This window comes from Heptranchias perlo, chromosome 42 (genome assembly GCF_035084215.1).
Source record: "Heptranchias perlo isolate sHepPer1 chromosome 42, sHepPer1.hap1, whole genome shotgun sequence".
NCBI classification, from domain to species: domain Eukaryota; kingdom Metazoa; phylum Chordata; class Chondrichthyes; order Hexanchiformes; family Hexanchidae; genus Heptranchias; species Heptranchias perlo.
Genome location: NC_090366.1, coordinates 14,889,417 through 14,910,363, shown reverse-complemented (window position 1 = coordinate 14,910,363; position 20,947 = coordinate 14,889,417). Strand labels below are relative to the sequence as shown.

Below are 20,947 nucleotides of genomic sequence, written 5' to 3'. Positions count from 1 at the left end.
TCTCAGGGTCTCTGGGTCTCAGTGTCTCTGGGTCTCAGGGTCTCGGGTCTCAGGGTCTCTGGGTCTCAGGGTCTCGGGTCTCAGGGTCTCGGGCCTCAGGGTCTCGGGTCTCAGTGTCTCTGGGTCTCTGGGACTCGGGTCTCAGTGTCTCTGGCTCTCTGGGTCTCTGGCTCTCTGGGTCTCAGGGCCTCGGGTCTCAGGGTCTCAGGGTCTCGGGTCTCAGTGTCTCTGGGCTCTGGGTCTCTGGGCCTCAGTGTCTCTGGGCTCTGGGTCTCTGGGCCTCAGTGTCTCTGGGTCTCAGTGTCTCTGGGCTCTGAGTGTTTACCACAACACTTCTGACGAAATGGACAAAGTAGGGCGTCAGAGGCAGTTGCTTTCTCTCTGACACTTCCTCACTGGACTCACTAATCGAACGGCTCAGTGCCAGGCAGGCGCCTCTCTAATCTCACTTAACTGTATGCTGACTCCAGCTTCCCTATAACTCACTGCAGAGGCGGCTGAACGGCCTCCAGCCCCAAGGGATTGGAGATTAACCATCAGTATGGAGAAGACAGAACTACCCACCATCCTCCTGCTGCTCTCCTGTCTGGCTCTGGGTAAGAACCTGTGAAGGGGACCTCTCTACACGAATGTCTCGTTCCCCTCTGTGTGTCACATCGCGTGGGTCTATATCGTTGCCCTGTGCCGGTCCTGTTCCTGGAGGCCGAAACCATCCACAGTGTCTCACGGACTCCATCCCTTGGCAACACTTAATTAAAAGGAACCCTTTAAAAGGAACAAACTCTCCCCATCCCCATCGTCAAACTGTGATCAGTGACTCGCGAACTGGTGATTCTAAAAATATCCCACAACTAGTCTCCTCCTGAGGCTCGTGTTCCCTCGAGTGTAGAAGATTGAGGGGTGATCTAATCGAGGGGTTTGAGATGATTAAAGGATTTGATAGGGTCGATAGAGAGAAACTATTTCCTCTGGTGGGGTGAGTCCAGAACAAGGGGGCAGAGCCTTAAAATTAGATACAGATCAGTCGTGATCTAATTGAATGGCAGTACAGGCTCGAGGGGCTGAATGGCCTCCTCCTGTCCCTGTGTTCCGATTCAAGTTTCAAATAATGTGAGTGTTGGTTATCTCTTACTGTTCAATGCAGCCTTTGCTTCTGGTCATTTCAAGTCAAACGTTGCCCGAAAAGTTTGAATTATTCGATCGTTTGAAACAAGCAGTGTGCGTGAGTGAATTTCGTGGCGAACACTATCTGATCAGATCATTTCGTGGCATCATAGAAAGTTAGGGCACAGAAGGAGGCCGTTCGGCCCATCGTGTCCGTGCCGGCCGAAAAAGAGCCACCCAGCCTAATCCCACTCTCCAGCACTTGGTCCGTAGCCCTGTAGGTTACGGCACTTCAGGGGCACATCCAGGTAGTTTTTAAATGAGTTGAGGGTTTCTGCCTCTCCCACCCTCTCAGGCAGTGAGTTCCAGACCCCCACCACCCTCTGGGTGAAAAAAAAAATCATCATTTGAATTAAGCGACTTTAGATTAGAAAAAAGTAAAAGAAAGAACTCCCATTTCTATCGGGCCTTTCACCACCTCAGGACGTCCCAAAGCGCTTTACAGCCAATGAAGTACTTTTTTTTTTGAAGTGTGGTCACTGTTGTAATGTAGGAAACGCGGCAGCCACATTTGCGCACAGCAAGATCCCACAAACAGCAATGTGATAAATGACCAGATCATCTGATTTTTTTAGTGATGTTGGTCGAGGGATAAATATCGGCCCCAGGACACCGGGGAGAACTCCCCCTGCTCTTCTTCAAAATAGTGGCCGTGGGATCTTTTACATCCACCTGAGAGGGGCAGACGGGGCCTCGGTTTAATGTCTCATCTGAAAGCCGGCACCTCCGACAGTGCAGCGCTCCCTCAGTACTGACCCTCCGACAGTGCAGCGTTCCCTCAGTGCTGACCCTCCGACAGTGCAGCATTCCCTCAGTACTGACCCTCCGACAGTGCAGCTCTCCCTCAGTACTGACCCTCCGACAGAGCGGCGCTCCCTCAGTACTGACCCTCCGACAGTGCAGCGCTCCCTCAGTACTGACCCTCCGACAGTGCAGCGCTCCCTCAGTACTGACCCTCCGACGGTGCAGTGCTCCCTCAGTACTGACCCTCCGACGGTGCAGTGCTCCCTCAGCACTGACCCTCCGACGGTGCAGTGCTCCCTCGGTACTGGCACTGGCAGTGTCGGCCTCGATAATAGGGCTCGAGTCTCTGGAATGGGGCTTGAACCCATGACCTTCTGACTCAGAGATGAGAGAGAGGGAGAGACCCACTGAGTCACGGCCGACATTATTCCATGGGCTTCACACACGTGTGGTCTTCAGGTGAAGTGGGGTTAGAGGGCGAGAGATGACTGCACCAGAACAATCCCATTTCAAACACACACAGGCCATCCTTATTTTTACATAATACTTCGAGTTGATTTTTTGGAATGGAGGAGTTTCTTTGCAGTGCAGGCTCAGGACACAAAACCGAGGCGCTACATCGCCACCACTGGCGGGAGGATCCAATTACAGCGTGACAGTTTACATAGACAGTTCCCATTATAAATTTGGACCTAGGAATTTATAATGGGAAACAATTGATACCTGGGTGTGACAAATATGTGATGATAGGAAGTAAGGTTTTGTAGATCGGAAGATTATTAGATTTATATATGTCCTATTTAGATATATTAGATTTTTAGTATATTATAGATAGGTAAACCAATTCTGGCCTCTTGCGCATCCCCGATTCCCATCGCTCCACCATTGGCGGCCGTGCCTTCAGCTGCCTGGGCCCCAAGCTCTGGAATTCCCTCCCTAAACCTCTCCGCCTCTCTCTCCTCCTTTAAGACGCTCCTTAAAACCTCCCTCTTTGACCAAGCTTTTGGTCACCTGTCCTAATATCTCCTTTTGTGGCTCGGTGTCAAATTCTGTCTGATTTACGCTCCTGTGAAGGGCCTTGGGGACGTCTTACTACGTTAAAGGCGCTATATAAATGCAGGTGGTTGTTGTTATTTCATTCTTACTGAATTCAGCCTTGCTGCATCCTTGGGGCCTGAATCTTGCAGATTGGACACTGCCTCTCGTACACGGTCCCATAGATTCTGTCAGATTCCTGAATGTTTGTCCCGGAATCTTCTGATTGCAGCGAGAAGCTCGGGCAGCTGGCAGCGTTAAGGAAAGATTTCGCTGCAGTTCATGTTACAAACTTGAGCGAACAGGATATTTTGAAACTAAGGCTGGTTGAGTTTGTGGGACTTCCACTTTTTAAAAAAAAATACCCTTTTTCGTTCCGTCAATGAATTGCAGAAATCTTTTTCTGGAGTCCTGAGCTGTGGGGAAAGAGCATGGAGGGAAGGGGGGAGTGGGACTAGTTGGATAGCCCTTTCAAAGAGCCAGCACAGGCGCGATGGGCCAAATGGCCTCCGTCTGAACTGTATGATTCTATTTTCCTCCCTGCTGTCCAATTAGACGGTTAAAGGCTAAAATCTACGCTGTTCTCCTCACAAAACAGAGCATCAGCTGACGTTACCTTGAGGACAGGAAATGTGGGCCATCCACCGCTGTATAAACAGCAAGCTCGGGAGATGCACAAACTCCAGATGTCACAATTCAATACAGATGCAAAAACTACCCCAAAAGGGGAAACTCAATGTTTAAGATGATTGAAGGATTCGATAGGGTCGATAGAGAGAAACTATTTCCTCTGGTGGGGGGAGTCCAGAACAAGGGGGCAGAACCTTAAAATCAGAGCCAGGCCGTTCAGGGGTGATGTCGGGAAGCACTTCCTCACACAAAGGGGAGTGGGAATCTGGAACTCTCTCCCCCAAAAAGCTGTGGAGGCCGGGGGTCAATTGGAAATTTCAAAACTGAGATTGGTAGATTTTAGTTGGGTGAGGGGATTAAGGGTTACAGAACCAAGGCGGGTAGAGGGAGTGAAGATACAGATCAGCCATGATCTAATTGGATGGCGGAACAGGCTCGAGGGGCTGAATGGCCTCCTCCTGTCCCTATGTTCAATTATCTGAAGCTCTATCCTTCTGAAATGCAGCCAGAAACTTACAATTACCCGGATCACTTCCCCACGAGGGAGGTCGTTGATGTGATGAGATTGCTGCTACTAACCATTGACGTTTGATTGTCCCACAGGTGCAGTCAGTGGACAGAATGGTGAGTGTCGATGTTTTTACAGTTAACCGACGGCAACCAGGATAGTTTCGGCCTGCCTGACCTTTGCCCTGTGCCCTGCGACCTCCTGCGTTCCGTTTCTGCCCCTTAATTTTCACGGATGTTTCTCAAGGCAAGAGAAGGTGTCTCTTCCGCTGCCTGGGACCCATTTTGTTCTTCCCACCTTCTCAGTCTTCTTCCTTCTCCTGAAGGTTAAGGCTGCTGCCCCGGCCGTGACTCTCGTACAAACTTTGACAGCGAGAGTCTGACTGCCTGAGGCTGAACCAGACTGTTCGCTACCTTGGCGTCCTATTTGACCCTGAGATGAGCTTCTGACCCCCAGATTTTCTCCATCACCAAGATCGCCCACTTCCACCTCCGTGACATCGCCCGTCTCCGCCCCCGCCTCAGCTCATCTGCCACTGAAACCCTCATCCGTGCCTTTGTTACCCCCAGACTCCACTATTCCGATGCCCACTTTGCACCCTTGATAAATTATCCTCATCCAAAACTCTGCTGCCCCCCCGTATCCTAACTCGCACCAAGTCCCGTTCACCCATCACCCCCTGTGCTCGCTGACCTACACTGGCTCCTGGTCCAGCAATGCCTCGATTTTAAAATTCTCATCTTTGTTTTCAAATCCCTCCATGGCCCTCGCCCCCCTCCCTATCTCTGTAACCTCCTCCAGCCCCTACGACCCTCCGAGATCTCTGCCCTCCTACAATTCTGGCCTCTTGCGCATCCCCCCGATTTCCATCGCTCCACCATTGGCGGCCGTGCCTTCAGCTGCCTGGGCCCTAAGCTCTGGAATTCCCTCCCTAAACCTCTCCGCCTCTCTCTCTCCTCCTTTAAGACGCTCCTTAAAACCTCCCTCTTTGACCAAGCTTTTGGTCACCTGCCCTAATATCTCCTTATGTGGCTCGGTGTCAAATTCTGTTTGATAATCGCTCCTGTGAAGCGCCTTGGGACATTTTACTGCGTTAAAGGCACTGGATAAATGGGAGTTGTTGTTCTGGTCACTGTAGATTGAGAAAGTTGTCCAGGCAGCGGAGTGGGTGCGTGAAGGGTGACAGCACTGATAGCTGGGATTGGGCACCTCAGTTATGGGGAGAGGCCGCAGAATCCATTTCTAATTCATTCTGGGGATGTGGGCGTCGCTGGCGAGGCCGGCATTTATTGCCCATCCCTAGTTGCCCCGAGAAGGTGGTGGTGAGCCGCCTTCTTGAACTGCTGGTAGCAGGATTTGTTAAAATTGGATAGCCAGGTGGTGAAGGATGGAACACTAGAGCCTGGTCTTCAGTTGCTTCCAAGCCTTTATTCACAGAGATTCCCCCAACACACACACCACACCCGAGATAGGCTCTCCTATAAAAAGGATACGAGAGTCCCCAATTTATACCCACCACCTGAATACAATTAACACTCATTGATATAAATCATACAATTAACAGGTTTGAAACAACTGAGGGACTTGCTAGGACCTACTTCAGAGGGCAGTTAAGAGTCAACCGCGTTGGTGTGGGGTCTGGAGTCACGTATAGTCCCAGACCGGGTAAGGACGGCAGGTTTCCTTCCCTAAAGGACATTAGTGAGACCAGTTGGGAATGTTCACACTGCAGATGAGAAGGTTTGGGATAATCTTACTGAGTCCTTCAAATATACAAGAGAGAGAGTCCCCAACTGATACCCACCACCTGAATACAATTAATCCTGAGATACCAAATACTGAGATTGATAGATTATTTGTTGGGTAAGAAGAGACATGGAACCAAGGCGGGTAAATGGAGCTGAGACACAGATCAGCCATGATCTAACTGAATGGTGGAACGGGCTTGAGGGACAGAATGGCCTCCTCCTGTTCCTAAAGTGTTATATGTTTAATGGTGGTCTCTGATCCCCGATCCCTGATCCCTGATCCCTGATCTCTGATCTCCGATGCCTGATCCCTGATCTCTGATCCCCGATCCCTGATCCCTGATCTCTGATCTCTGATCCCTGATCTCTGATCCCTGATCTCTGATCATCCCCAATCCCTGATCCCTGATCCCCAATCCTGATCTCTGATCTCCAATCCCTGATCCCTGAACTCTGATCCCTGATCCTCAATCCCTGATCTCTGATCCCCGATCCCTGATCTCTGATCATCCCCAATCCCTGATCCCCAATCCCTGATCTCTGATCATCCCCAATCCCTGATCCCCAATCCCTGATCTCTGATCCCCAATCCCTGATCCCTGAACCCTGATCTCTGATCTCTGATCCTCAACCCCTGATCCCCAATCCCCGATCCCTGAACCCTGATCCCTGGTCCTTGGTCCTGCCCTGAGCTCTAACCAGTGGTTATTCCTCCCTCAGGTTGCGAGGAATGTTACCGGATTGACGGAGGTGTCATTGCTGGAATTGTAATCGGTGACCTGGCCATCACCGTAATGATCGCAGTGACTATCTACTACTTCGCCAGACGAGGGGCGAGGAAATCGAACAGCGGTGTGAACCCCTTTATTGTCTTTTACATTTCCCCAACACTCCAGCGTGAGGGCCCACTCCCCACAACAGACCTTAAACCCAGGCCCCATCTGCCCTCTCAGGCGGACGTAAAGGATCCCACGGCCGCAATTGGAAGAAGAGCAGGGGGGAGTTCTCCCCGGTGTCCTGGGGCCGATATTTATCCCTCAACCAACATCACTAAAAAACAGATTATTTGATCATTATCACATTGCTGGACACAATCCCAATGGACCAAACCCCCTCCCATTCACTCCCACTGTACACATTCCCAATGGACCAAACCCCTTCCCATTCACTCCCACTGGACACAATCCCAATGGACCAAACCCCCTCCCATTCACTCCCACTGGACACAATCCCAATGGACCAAACCCCTTCCCATTCACTCCCACTGGACACAATCCCAATGGACCAAACCCCTTCCCATTCACTCCCACTGGACACAATCCCAATGGACCAAACCCCCTCCCATTCACTCCCACTGGACACATTCCCAGTGGACCAAACCCCTTCCCATTCACCCCCACTGGACACAATCACAATGGACCAAACCCCTTCCCATTCACTCCCATTGTACACAATCCCAATGGACCAAACCCCTTCCCATTCACTCCCACTGGACACAATCCCAATGGACCAAACCCCTTCCCATTCACTCCCACTGGACACAATCCCAATGGACCAAACCCCTTCCCATTCACTCCCACTGGACACAATCCCAATGGACCAAACCCCCTCCCATTCACTCCCACTGGACACATTCCCAGTGGACCAAACCCCTTCCCATTCACCCCCACTGGACACAATCCCAATGGACCAAACCCCTTCCCATTCACTCCCACTGGACACAATCCCAATGGACCAAACTCCTTCCCATTCACTCCCACTGGACACAATCCCAATGGACCAAACTCCTTCCCATTCACCCCCACTGGACACAATCCCAATGGACCAAACTCCTTCCCATTCATTCTCATTCTGGGGAACTCCTGGATGAAGCTGGACTTTTGGAATCAAAGTCCCAGTGAGACAGAATTCTTAGAGTTTTCCCAACAGAGTCTCAGAAGAAAGTGAGAGAGAGATAGGCACAGAATGAGAGATAGAGTGGGAGAAATAGGGAGGACAAGAAGGAACAAGATAGAGTGAGACAGAGAATGAAAGACTGAGAGAAAGAAAGTGAATGAGTGACAGTGAGGGAAAGAAGGATAGAAAGTGAAAGAGAGAGAGAGGCAGAGAGAGACAGAGAGAGAGAGAAGGACAGAGAGAGAGGGAGAGGGACAGAGAGAGAAAGAAGGAAAAAGAGGGAGAAAAGAGAATGAGGAACAGGGAAAGAGAGATAGTGTGGGACACAGAGAGAGTGACAGAGAGAGTGAGGTACAGAGAGATAGAGAGGGAGAGAAAGAATGAGAAGTAGAGAGGGATAGAGATAGAGAATGAGGTACAGAAACAGAGAGAGGGAGTGAAAGAGAGAGAGAGAGAAAGGAGAAGGAGAGTGAGAGATTTAATCTTGTGTCTTTTTTTTCAGGAAGTACATTGCCTGTGCAAATGACCAAGAAAGCTAAAGCTGATGCATTGGAGACTGAATCTCCCTATGAGGTGAGTATCAGGCCGAACTCAGCCATGAATTAAACTCCCATTGGGCTCACACATCTCTCTCGACCCCTCCACTCTCTCTCATTTGTTACGCTGCTTGTCTGACAGCCAGTCCTGGATGAGCAGAAATGTCCTCCAATTAAATATTGGGAAGACCGAACCCATTGTCTCCGGTCCCTCGTCACAAACTCCGTTCCCTGGTCACCGACTCCATCCCTCTCCCCGGCCACCGACTCCATCCCTCTCCCCGGCCACCGACTCCATCCCTCTCCCCGGCCACCGACTCCATCCCTCTCCCCGGCCACCGACCCCATCCCTCTCCCCGGCCACCGACCCCATCCCTCTCCCCGGCCACCGACTCCATCCCTCTCCCCGGCCACCGACCCCATCCCTCTCCCCGGCCACCGACCCCATCCCTCTCCCTGGTCACCGACTCCATCCCTCTCCCCGGCCACCGACCCCATCCCTCTCCCCATCCACCGACCCCATCCCTCTCCCCATCCACCGACTCCATCCCTCTCCCCGGCCACCGACTCCATCCCTCTCCCCGGCCACCGACTCCATCCCTCTCCCCGGCCACCGACTCCATCCCTCTCCCCGGCCACCGACCCCATCCCTCTCCCCGGCCACCGACTCCATCCCTCTCCCCGGCCACCGACTCCATCCCTCTCCCCGGCCACCGACCCCATCCCTCTCCCCGGCCACCGACCCCATCCCTCTCCCCGGCCACCGACCCCATCCCTCTCCCTGGTCACCGACTCCATCCCTCTCCCCGGCCACCGACTCCATCCCTCTCCCTGGTCACCGACTCCATCCCTCTCCCCGGCCACCGACTCCATCCCTCTCCCCGGCCACCGACTCCATCCCTCTCCCCGGCCACTGTTTGAGGCTGAACCAGACCATTCACAACCTTGGTGTCCTGTTTGACCCTGAGCTGAGCTTCTGACCCCATATCCGCTCCATCACCAAGACCGCCTACTTCCACCTCCGTAACATCGCCCGTCTCCGCCCCCGCCTCAGCTCATCCGCTGCTGAAACCCTCATCCGTGCCTTTGTTACTCCGGACTCGACTATTCCAATGCTCTCCTGGCCGGCCTCCCATCTCCCAACCTCCATAAACATCAGCTCATCCAAAACTCTGCTGCCCCCGTATCCTAACTCGCACCAAGTCCCGTTCACCCATCACCCCCTGTTGCTCGCTGACCGACATTGGCTCAAAAGCTGGAAATCTGAAATAAAAACGGAAAATGCTGGAAACGCTCAGCGAGTCAGGCACCATCTGTGGAGAGAGAAACAGAGTTAACGTTTCAGGTCGAAGACCCTTGGTCAGAACTGGAAGAAGTTGAAGATTAAGCAGTTTTTAAGCAAGTACAGAGCCGGGGGAAAGGTGGGGGAAGGGGGAGGGAGAGGGGGAAAGAAGAAAAGGGAAGGTTTGTGGATCGGGTGGGGGGCAGGAGAGATTAAATGACAAAAGGGGGTGATGGTGCGAGGCAAGGAGGGTGGGAACGGGGCAGGTAGAGAAACAAAAGATGGGTCTAGAGGAGATGTAAAAGGCAACAGCAGAACCATTACCAGCACCCACTGTCTGAGAAAATGGGAGCAGTGGTTCTGATCTGAAGTTATTGAAAACAGTGTTGAGTCCGGGAGGTTGTAAAGGGCCTGATTGAAAGATGAGGAGCTGTCCCTCGAGCTTCCATTGAGCTTCACTGGAAGAGGCCGAGGACAGAGAGATCAGAGAGGGAGTGGGACGGGGAATTAAAATGGCGAGCGACCGGCAGGTCAGGGCCTCGCTGGCGGACAGAGCGGAGGTGTTCAGTAAAGCGATGACCCAGTCTGCGTTTGGTCTCTCCAGTGTAGAGGAGACCGCATCGTGTGTTAGAATAGCTCTGGAAAAGGACACGGACCACTCAAAAGTAAAAACACTCAATTGGAGGAGGGCCAATTTCAATGGGATGAGAACGGATCTGGCCCGGGGAAATTGGAACCTTAGATTGGCAAAACTGTAATCGAACAATGGGCGGCCTTTGATGAGGAGATGGTTCGGGTACAGTCCAGGGACATTCCCACGAGGGGGAAAGGTAGGGCAACTAAAGCCAGAGCCCCCTGGATGACACAGGAGATAGAGAGTAAGATGAAACTGAAAAAAGGGGGCGTATGACAGATGTCAGATTGAAAACACAAGTGAGAACCAGGCTGAATATAGAAAGTCCAGAGGAGAAGTGAAAAAGGAAATAAGAGGGACAAAGAGAGAGTATGAGAATAGACTGGCGGCCAACATAAAAGGGAATTCAAAAGTCTTCTACAGACATGTTAACAATAAACGGGTAGTAAGAGGAGGGGTGGGGCCGATTAGGGACCAAAAAGGAGATCTACGCATGGAGACAGAGGGCATGGCCGAGGTACTAAATGAGAACTTTGCATCTGTCTTTACCAAGGAAGAAGATGCTGCCAGAGTCTCAGTAAAAGAGGAGGTAGTTGAGATACTGGATGGGGTAAAAATTGATCGAGGAGGTACTAGAAAGGCTGGCTGTACTTAAAGTAGATAAATCACCAGGTCCGGATGGGATGCATCCTCGGTTGGTGAGGGAAGTAAGGGTGGAAATTGCGGAGTGACTGGCCATAATCTTCCAAACATCCGTAGATATGGGGGTGGTGCCAGAGGGCTGGAGAATTGTAAATGTTACACCCTTGTTCAAAAAAGGGTGTAAGGATAAACCCAGCAACTACAGGCCAGTCAGTTTAACCTCGGTGGTGGGGAAACTTTTAGAAACGATAATCCGGGACAGAGTTAATTGTCACTTGGACAAATGTGGATTGATTAGGGAAAGTCAGCACGGATTTGTTAAAGGCAAATCGTGTTTAACTAACCTGATAGAGTTTTTTGATGAGGTAACAGAGAGGGTCGATGAGGGCAATGTGGTTGATGTGGTGTATATGGACTTTCAAAAGGTTTTGATAAACTGCCGCATGGTAGGCTTATCATCAAGATTGCGTCCCATGGAATAAAAGGGGCAGTAGCAACATGGATACAGAATTGGCGAAATGACAGGAAACAGAGAGTAGTGGTGAACGGTTGTTTTTCGGACTGGAGGGAGGTGTACAGTGGTGTTCCCCAGGGGTCGGTGCTGGGACCACTGCTTTTCTTGATATATATTAATGACTTGGACTTGGGAGTACAGGGCATAATTTCAAAATTTGCAGATGACACAAAACTTGGAAGCATCCTGTGGATGGTACACACTGCAGCCACTGTACGCCGGTGGTGAAGGGAGTGAATGTTTAGGGTGGTAGATGGGGTGCCAATCAAGTGGGCTGCCTTGTCCTGGATGGTGTCGAGCTTCTTGAGTGTTGTTGGAGCTGCACTCATCCAGGCAAGTGGAGAGTATTCCATCACACTCCTGACTTGTGCCTTGTAGATGGAGGAAAGGCTTTGGGGAGTCAGGAGGTGAGTCACTCGCCGCAGAATACCCAGCCTCTGGCCTGCTCTCGTAGCCACAGTATTTATATGGCTGGTCCAGTTAAGTTTCCGGTCAATGGTGACCCCCAGGATGTTGATGGTGGGGGATTCGGCGATGGTAATGCCGTTGAATGTCAAGGGGAGGTGGTTAGACTTTCTCTTGTTGGAGATGGTCATTGCCTGGCACTTGTCTGGCATGAATGTTACTTGCCACTTCTGAGCCCAAGCCTGGATGTTGTCCAGGTCTTGCTGCATGCGGGCTCGGACTGCTTCATTATCTGAGGGATTGAAAATGGAACTGAACACTGTGCAATCATCAGCGAACATCCCCATTTCTGACCTTATGATGGAGGGAAGGTCATTGATGAAGCAGCTAAAGATGGTTGGGCCTGGGACACTGCCCTGAGGAACCCCTGCAGCAATGTCCTGGGGCTGAGATGATTGGCCTCCAACAACCACTACCATCTTCCTTTGTACTAGGTATGACTCCAGCCACTGGAGAGTTTTCCCCCTGATTCCCATTGACTTCAATTTTACTAGGGCTCCTTGGTGCCACATTCAGTCAAATGCTGCCTTGATGTCAAGGGCAGTCACTCTCACCTCACCTCTGGAATTCAGCTCTTTTGTCCATGTTTGGACCAAGGCTGTAATGAGGTCTGGAGCCGAGAGGTCCTGGCGGAACCCAAACTGAGCATCGGTGAGCAGGTTATTGGTGAGTAAGTGCCGCTTGATAGCACTGTCGACGACACCTTCCATCACTTTGCTGATGATTGAGAGTAGACTGATGGGGCGGTAATTGGCCGGATTGGATTTGTCCTGCTTTTTGTGGACAGGACATACCTGGACAATTTTCCACATTGTCGGGTAGATGCCAGTGTTGTAGCTGTACTGGAACAGCTTGGCTAGAGGCGCAGCTAGTTCTGGAGCACAAGTCTTCAGCACTACAGCTGGGATGTTGTCGGGGCCCATAGCCTTTGCTGTATCCAGTGCACTCAGCCGTTTCTTGATATCACGTGGAGTGAATCGAATTGGCCGAAGACTGGCTTCTGTGATGGTGGGGATATCGGGAGGAGGCCGAGATGGATCATCCACTCGGCACTTCTGGCTGAAGATGGTTGCAAACGCTTCAGCCTTGTCTTTTGCACTCACGTGCTGGACTCCGCCATCATTGAGAATGGGGATGTTCACAGAGCCTCCTCCTCCCGTTAGTTGTTTAATTGTCCACCACCATTATTAAGGAAGTGGTAACAGGGCACTTAGAAAATCATAATATGATTAGGTAGAGTCAACGCGGTTTTATGAAAGGGAAATAGTGTTTGACAAATTTATTAAAGTTTTTTGAGGATGTAACTAGCAGGGTAGATAAAGGGGAACCAGTGGATGGAGTATTTTTGGATTTTCAAAAGGCATTCGATAAGGTGCCACATAAAAGGTGGTTACACAAGATAAGGGCTCATGGGGTTGGGGGTAACGTATTAACATGGATAGAGGATTGGTTAACAGACAGAAAACAGAGAGTAGGGATAAACGGGTCATTCTCAGGTTGTCAGGTTGTAACTAGTGGGGTGCCGCAGGGATCAGTGCTCGGGCCTCAACTATTTACAATCTATATTAATGACTTAGATGAAGGGACCGAGTGTAATGTATCCAAGTTTGCTGACGATACAAAGCTAGGTGGGAAAGTGAGCAGTGAGGAGGTCACAAAGAGTCTGCAGAGGGATATAGACAGGTTAAGTGAGAGGGCAAGAAGGTGGCAGATGGAGTATAATGTGGGGAAATGTGAGGTTATTCACTTTGGTAGGAAGACTAGAAAAACAGAATATTTTTTAAATGATGAGAAACTATTAAATGTTGGTGTCCAGAGGGATTTGGGTGTCCTCGTACAAGAAACACAAAAAGCAATTAGGAAGGTAAATGGCATGTTGACCTTTATTGCAAGGGGGTTGGAGTACAAGAGTAAGGAAGTCTTACTACAATTGTACAGGGCTTTGGTGAGACCTCACCTGGAGTACTGCGTACAGTTTTGAGGGGGTGCAATGAAGGTTCACTCGATTGATTCCTGGGATGAGAGGGTGAGTAGAATGGGCCGATACTCTCTGGAGTTTAAAAGAATGAGAGGTGATCTCATTGAAACATATAAGATTAGGAGAGGGCTCGACAGGGTAGATGCTGAGAGACTGTTTCCCCCGGCTGGAGAGTCTAGAACTAGGGGGCATAGTCTCAGGATAAGGGGTCGGCCATTTAGGACTGAGATGAGGAGGAATTTCTTCACTCAGAGGGTTGTGAATCTTTGGAATTCTCTACCCCAGAGGGCTGTGGATGCTCAGTCATTGAGTATATTCAAGACTGAGATCGATAGATTTTTGGACTCGGGGAATCGAGGGATATGGGGATCGGGCGGGAAAGTGGAGTTGAGGTCGAAGATCAGGCATGATCTTATTGAATGGCGGAGCAGGCTCGAGGGGCCGAATGGCCTACTCCTGCTCCAATTTCTTATGTTCTTATGTGTTTGGTGGTGGGATCGCGCTGGAGATGGCGGAAATGGCAGTGGATGATACATTGAATGTGGAGGCTGGTGGGATGGAAGGTGAGGACAGGGCTGGGGGACCCTATCATAGTTCTGGGAGGGAGGGGAAGGGTTGAGGGCAGAAGTGCGGGGAAATTGGACAGACACGGTCGACGGCCCTGTCAACTACAGTGGGGGGGGGAATCCTCGGTTGGGGAAAAAGGAAGACATATCAAAAGCACTGGTGTGGAAGGTGGCATCGTCAGAAAAGATGCAACGGAGACAGAGAAACTGGAAGAAGGGAATCGAATCCTTGCAAGAAGCATTGGCTCCCGGTCCAGCAACACCTCGATCTTTGTTTTCAAATCCCTCCATGGCCCTCGCCCTCTCTCCCTATCTCTGTAACCTCCTCCAGCCCCTACAACCCTCCGAGATCTCTGCGCTCCTCCAATTCTGGCCTCTTGTCCATCCCCCGATTCCCATCGCTCCACCATTGGCGGCCGTGCCTGGGCCCTAAGTTCTGGAATTCCATCCCTAAACCTGAGACTCTCTGGGGCTCACTAAAGCTCGTGGCAAAGCAATTACCCATCCAGGCACCAGCTGTTGTGCAAACACATCAGCCCTGGCTCACTGGGATGCACTCTCACCTCTGAGTCAGAAGGTCGTGGGTTCGAGCCCCCACTCCAGAGACTCGAGCCCCATAATCCAGGCCGACACTCCCCAGTGCCAGTACTGAGGGAGCGCTGCACTGTCGGAGGGTCAGTACTGAGGGAGCGCTGCACTGTGGGAGGGTCAGTACTGAGGGAGCGCTGCACTGTCGGAGGGTCAGTACTGAGGGAGCGCCGCACTGTCGGAGGGTCAGTACTGAGGGAGCGCCGCACTGTCGGAGGGTCAGTACTGAGGGAGCGCCGCAGTCGGAGGGTCAGTACTGAGGGAGCGCCGCACTGTCGGAGGGTCAGTACTGAGGGAGCGCTGCACTGTGAGAGGGTCAGTACTGAGGGAGCGCCGCACAGTCGGAGGGTCAGTACTGAGGGAGCGCCGCAGTCGGAGGGTCAGTACTGAGGGAGCGCTGCATTGTCGGAGGGTCAGTACTGAGGGAGCGCTACATTGTTGGAAGGTCAGTACTGAGGGAGTTCTGCACTGTCGGAGGGTCAGTACTGAGGGAGCGCCGCACTGTCGGAGGTGCCGTCTTTCGGATGAGACGTTAAACCGAGGCCCCGTCTGCCCCTCTCGGGTGGATGTAAAAGATCCCACGGCCACTATTTTGAAGAAGAGCAGGGGGGAGTTCTCCCCGGTGTCCTGGGGCCAATATTTATCCCTCAACCAACATCACCAAAAAAACAGATGATCTGGTCATTTATCACATTGCTGTTTGTGGGATCTTGCTGTGCGCAAATTGGCTGATGCGTTTCCTACATTACAACAGTGACCAGACTTCAAAAAGAAAAGTACCCCATCGGCTGTAAAGCGCTTTAGGACATCCTGAGCTGGTGAAAGACGCGATAAAAATGGGAGTCTTTGTTTCTTTCTTGTCATGTGGAGAGATCTTTGCATCTCTTTAAGTGATATCTCGTTCCCCACAGGTGCTGCGTGGGCAGGAACAAGGTGTGTACAGCACATTGAAGACAAACAAGAAATAAGACTGATCGATCAGGTCCCGCAGGAGACCACCCTCCCCGCCTCCTGATCTCTCCTCTCCCCCATCCCCACGAGCACACACTGGACTTTAAAATGTGGCTGTTTTCACCCGTTGAATGTATGGCTTGTGGTATTTTATTTACATTTAACACAGGCGTTATCCGTGTGTAACGCACTCCTAGTGATGTAATATCCTGTGTGTAACGCACTCCTAGTGATGTAATATCCTGTGTGTAATGCACTCCTAGTGATGCGATATCCCGTGTGTAACGCACTCCTAGTGATGCGATATCCCGTGTGTAATGCACTCCTAGTGATGTAATATCCCGTGTGTAATGCACTCCTAGTGATGCGATATCCCGTGTGTAACGCACTCCTAGTGATGTAATATCCTGTGTGTAACTTGCTCCTAGTGATGCGATATCCTGTGTGTAACGCACTCCTAGTGATGTAATATCCTGTGTGTAATGCACTCCTAGTGATGTAATATCCTGTGTGTAATGCACTCCTAGTGATGCGATATCCCGTGTGTAACGCACTCCTAGTGATGTAATATCCCGTGTGTAACGCACTCCTAGTGATGTAATATCCTGTGTGTAACTTGCTCCTAGTGATGCGATATCCTGTGTGTAACGCACTCCTAGTGATGTAATATCCTGTGTGTAATGCACTCCTAGTGATGTAATATCCCGTGTGTAATGCACTCCTAGTGAAGCGATATCCTGTGTGTAACGCACTCCTAGTGATGTAATATCCTGTGTGTAACTTGTTCCTAGTGATCCAATATCCTGTGTGTAATTTGCTCCTAGTGATGTGATATCCTGTGTGTAACTTGCTTCTAGTGATGCGATTTCCTGTGTGTAACGCACTCCTAGTGATGTAATATCCTGTGTGTAACGCACTCCTAGTGATGTAATATCCTGTGTGTAATGCACTCCTAGTGATGTAATATCCTGTGTGTAACGCACTTCTAGTGATGTAATATCCTGTGTGTAACGCACTTCTAGTGATGTAATATCCTGTGTGTAACGCACTTCTAGTGATGCGATATCCTGTGTGTAACGCACTTCTAGTGATGCGATATCCTGTGCCAATAAAACACCTTTGTTTTCTTTGCTGTCCAATTCCCGCTAGTTTCTGAGCATTAACTTCCCGTGCTCGGGATTTTCCGCATTTCCTCGTTGTGAGGGATGCTCCTGGACCCCGCGCTCCTCCCTGAAATCTTTATTCCACATCAGTTTTCCGCTGTTCCCCTTTCTTTGTCTCCCCCCACACCCTGAATCAACGCAGCGAGACTGGGCAGTCGAACACCAGCTCTTGGACCTCCTCCATCACCATCCCAGAGTCCCCTTCCCTGGGGACACTGCAAATTCCTCTCCCTCTCTCTCTCTCTCCCCTGTGTCTCTCTCACTTTCTCTCTCTCTCTCTCCCCTGTGTCTCTCTCACTTTCTCTCTCTCTCTCTCCCCTGTCTCTCTCACTTTCTCTCTCTCTCTCCCCTGTCTCTCTCACTTTCTCACTCTCTCTCTCCCCTGTGTCTCTCTCACTTTCTCTCTCTCCCCTGTGTCTCTCTCACTTTCTCTCTCTCCCCTGTGTCTCTCTCACTTTCTCTCTCTCTCCCCTTTGTCTCTCTCATTTTCTCTCTCTCTCCCCTGTGTCTCTCTCACTTTCTCTCTCTCTCTCTCACCTGTGTCTCTCTCATTTTCTCTCTCTCTCTCTCCCCTGTGTCTCCCTTGCTCTCTCTCTCTCTCTGTCAGGCCCTGTATCTCTCTCTCTCCTTCTCCCTCTCTCTGTCTGTGTCTCTCTCTCCCCCTCTGTCTCTCTCCCTCTGTGTCTCTCCATCTCTCTCTTTCTCCCTGTGTGTCTCTCTCTGTCTCTCCCTCTCTCTCCCCCTCTAGCTGTCTGTCTCTCTCCCTCTGTCTGTCTCTCCCTCCCTCTGTCTCTCTCCCTCCCTCTGTCTCTCTCCCTCCTTGTGTCTGTCTGTCTTTCCCTCCCTGTGTCTCTCTCCCTCCCTCTGTCTCTCTCTCTCCCTGTGTCTCTCTCCTTCCCTCTGTCTCTCCCTCCCTCTGTCTCTCTCTCCCTGTGTCTCCCTCCCTCTGTCTCTCCCTCCCTGTGTCTGTCTGTCTCTCCCTCCCTCTGTCTCTCTCTCCCTGTGTTTCTCTCTCTCCCTGTGTCTCTCTCCCTCCCTCTGTCTCTCTCCCTCCCTCTGTCTCCCTCCCTCTGTCTCTCTCTCCCTGTCTCTCTCTCCCTGTGTCTCTCTCCCTCCCTCTGTCTCTCTCTCTCCCTGTGTCTCTCTCCTTCCCTCTGTCTCTCCCTCCCTCTGTCTCTCTCTCCCTGTGTCTCCCTCCCTCTGTCTCTCCCTCCCTGTGTCTGTCTGTCTCTCCCTCCCTCTGTCTCTCTCTCCCTGTGTTTCTCTCCCTCCCTCTGTCTCCCTCCCTCTGTCTCTCTCTCCCTGTTTCTCTGTCTCTCTCTCTCCCTATGTCTCTCTCCCTGTGTCTCTCTCTCTCCCTGTATCTCTCTCCTTCTGTCTCTCTCTCTCCCTCCCTGTGTCTGTCTGTCTCTCCCTCCCTCTGTCTCTCTCCCTGTGTCTCTCTCCCTCCCTGTGTCTCTCTCTCCCTGTGTCTCTCTCCCTGTGTGTCTCTCTCTCTCTCCCTGTGTCTCTCTCTCCCTGTGTGTCTCTGTGTGTGTCTCTCTCTCCCTGTGTGTGTCTCTCTCTCTCCCTCCCCCTGTCTCTCTCTCCCTGTGTCTCTCTCTCCCTGTGTGTCTCTCTCTCCCTGTGTGTCTCTCTCTCCCTGTGTGTCTCTCTCTCTCTCCCTCCCTCTGTCTCTCTCTCCCTGTGTCTCTCTCTCCCTGTGTGTCTCTCTCTCTGTGTCTCTCTCTCCCTGTGTGTCTCTCTCTCCCTGTGTGTCTCTCTCTCTTTGTGTCTCTCTCTCCCTGTGTCTCTCTCTCCCTCCCTGTGTCTGTCTGTCTCTCCCTCCATCTGTCTCTCTCTCCCAGTGTCTCTCCCTCCCTGTGTCTCTCTCTCTCCCTCCCTGTGTGTCTCTCTCTCCCTGTGTCTCTCTCCCTCCCTCTGTCTCTCTCCCTCTGTCTCTCTCCCTCCCTCTCTCTCTCTCTCTCCCTGTCTCTCTCTCTCTCCCTCCCTGTGTCTGTCTGTCTCTCCCTCCCTCTGTCTCTCCCTCCCTCTGTCTCTCTCTCCCTGTGTCTCTCTCTCTCCCTGTGTCTCTCTCCCTCCCTCTGTCTCTCTCCCTCCCTCTGTCTCCCTCCCTCTCTCTCTCTCTCCCTGTCTCTCTCTCTCTCCCTCCCTGTGTCTGTCTGTCTCTCCCTCCCTCTGTCTCTCTCTCCCTGTGTTTCTCTCCCTCCCTGTGTCTCTCTCTCTCCCTGTGTCTCTCTCTCTCCCTGTGTTTCTCTCTCTCCCTGTGTTTCTCTCTCTCCGTGTCTCTCTCTCTCCCTGTGTTTCTCTCTCTCCCTGTGTCTCTCTCCCTGTCTCTCTCCCTGTGTTTCTCTCTCTCCCTGTGTTTCTCTCTCTCCCTGTGTTTCTCTCCCTCCCTGTGTCTCTCTCTCTCCCTGTGTCTCTCTCTCCCTGTGTCTCTCTCTCTCCCTGTGTCTCTCTCCCTGTGTTTCTCTCTCTCCGTGTCTCTCTCTCTCCCTGTGTCTCTCTCCCTGTCTCTCTCCCTGTGTTTCTCTCTCTCCCTGTGTTTCTCTCTCTCCCTGTGTTTCTCTCTCTCCGTGTCTCTATCTCTCCCTGTGTTTCTCTCCCTCCCTGTGTCTGTCTGTCTCTCTCTCTCTCCCTGTGTTTCTCTCCCTCCCTGTGTCTCTCTCCCTGTCTCTCTCTCCCTGTGTCTCTCTCTCTCTCCCCCCCTCTCTCAGTCTGCCTGCCCTGTAATGAACTGACTTCTCTCCTGAAACAGAAACTGCCCGTGGATCATTTTCTGCGGCCCAGCCCTTTCCTGTGGTCAAGCCCTGGTCTGGTGACAGGAAGGAGCAGATCTGAAACTCGAGTGTTGTTGTGACCTAATTATCATTCTCGGTACAGCTGACATTTAGCATTTCTGAAAATTCCGTCCTTTGCAAGGTGAGAATTAACTCCAGAGCCTGCCTGGGGGGGGGGGTCTTTAGCAAAATTAATCATGCCCCCCTTATCCAGCCTGCCCCTTTTTACAAGGTCAAAGGTGAGCAGTTTATCAGCTCTGGGACTTTCTGCCTGGGGACACACAATGTAGAATTAACAAAAGGGTAATGGGAGTTGAGAGCTTCTGCTGGTGGTCCAGCAACCTAGAGATTGTGAATTCAAACCTTAGTGCAGCAAGTTGTGAAACTGGGGAATTCACACCGGAAAATGGCCAAGAATAGCAACCAAGTTCTCAAAACCCCAACTGGCCAACACGTGACTCCTGCCTTACAATAAGCGGTTGGCTTAATGACCACAGCGGCAACTAGGGATGGGCAATAAAATACACAGCCCAGCCAGTGTCGGCCACATCCTGAGAACAAATCAATAAAATACACTCGACATAGGTACCAGGGGTCAAAGCAAACTAAACCAACTCTCGCCCGCACACATACTCGTACCAGTAATGTACGTGTGTGTCTCAGTGTCAGCTCCTGTACCCGTACAGCTCACAGTGGGTAAAAGGGAACGATTCACTCCTGTCTGGGACTGTACGGCCCCGTGTGTGTCTCAGTGTCTCCTGTACATGTACAGTACACAGCGGGCAAAAGGGAACGATTCACTCCCGTCTGGGACTGTACGGCCCCGTGTGTGTCTCAGTGTCAGCTCCTGTACCCGTACAGCTCACAGTGGGTAAAAGGGAACGATTCACTCCTGTCTGGGACTGTACGGCCCGTGTGTGTCTCAGTGTCAGCTCCTGTACCCGTACAGCTCACAGTGGGTAAAAGGGAACGATGCACTCCTGTCTGGGTCTGTACGGCCCCGTGTGTGTCTCAGTGTCAGCTCCTGTACCCGTACAGTACACAGTGGGTAAAAGGGAACGATTCACTTCTGTCTGGGACTGTACGGCCCGTGTGTGTCTCAGTGTCTCCTGTACATGTACAG

The 20,947-nt window shown here is 51.5% G+C and overlaps 1 protein-coding gene across 1 annotated transcript; it reads left to right on the top strand.

Annotated features, from left to right (window-relative positions):
• Window positions 1-394: 394 nt before the first annotated feature.
• LOC137306256 (TYRO protein tyrosine kinase-binding protein-like) lies at window positions 395-17,020 on the top strand. The gene is made up of 5 exons (XM_067975410.1): window positions 395-596; window positions 4,177-4,197; window positions 6,550-6,681; window positions 8,228-8,298; window positions 15,842-17,020. Exons 1-5 carry the CDS (start codon window positions 542-544, stop codon window positions 15,896-15,898), a joined length of 336 nt encoding a protein of 111 aa, XP_067831511.1. The 5' UTR covers window positions 395-541; the 3' UTR covers window positions 15,899-17,020.
• Window positions 17,021-20,947: the final 3,927 nt, after the last annotated feature.

Coding starts and splice junctions, on each gene's coding strand:
- LOC137306256 (XM_067975410.1), top strand. CDS start 542: ATGGAGAAGACAGAACTACCCACCATCCTCCTGCTGCTCTCCTGTCTG. Junction 597..4,176: donor GCTCTCCTGTCTGGCTCTGG/GTAAGAACCTGT, acceptor ATTGTCCCACAG/GTGCAGTCAGTGGACAGAAT. Junction 8,299..15,841: donor AGACTGAATCTCCCTATGAG/GTGAGTATCAGG, acceptor CGTTCCCCACAG/GTGCTGCGTGGGCAGGAACA.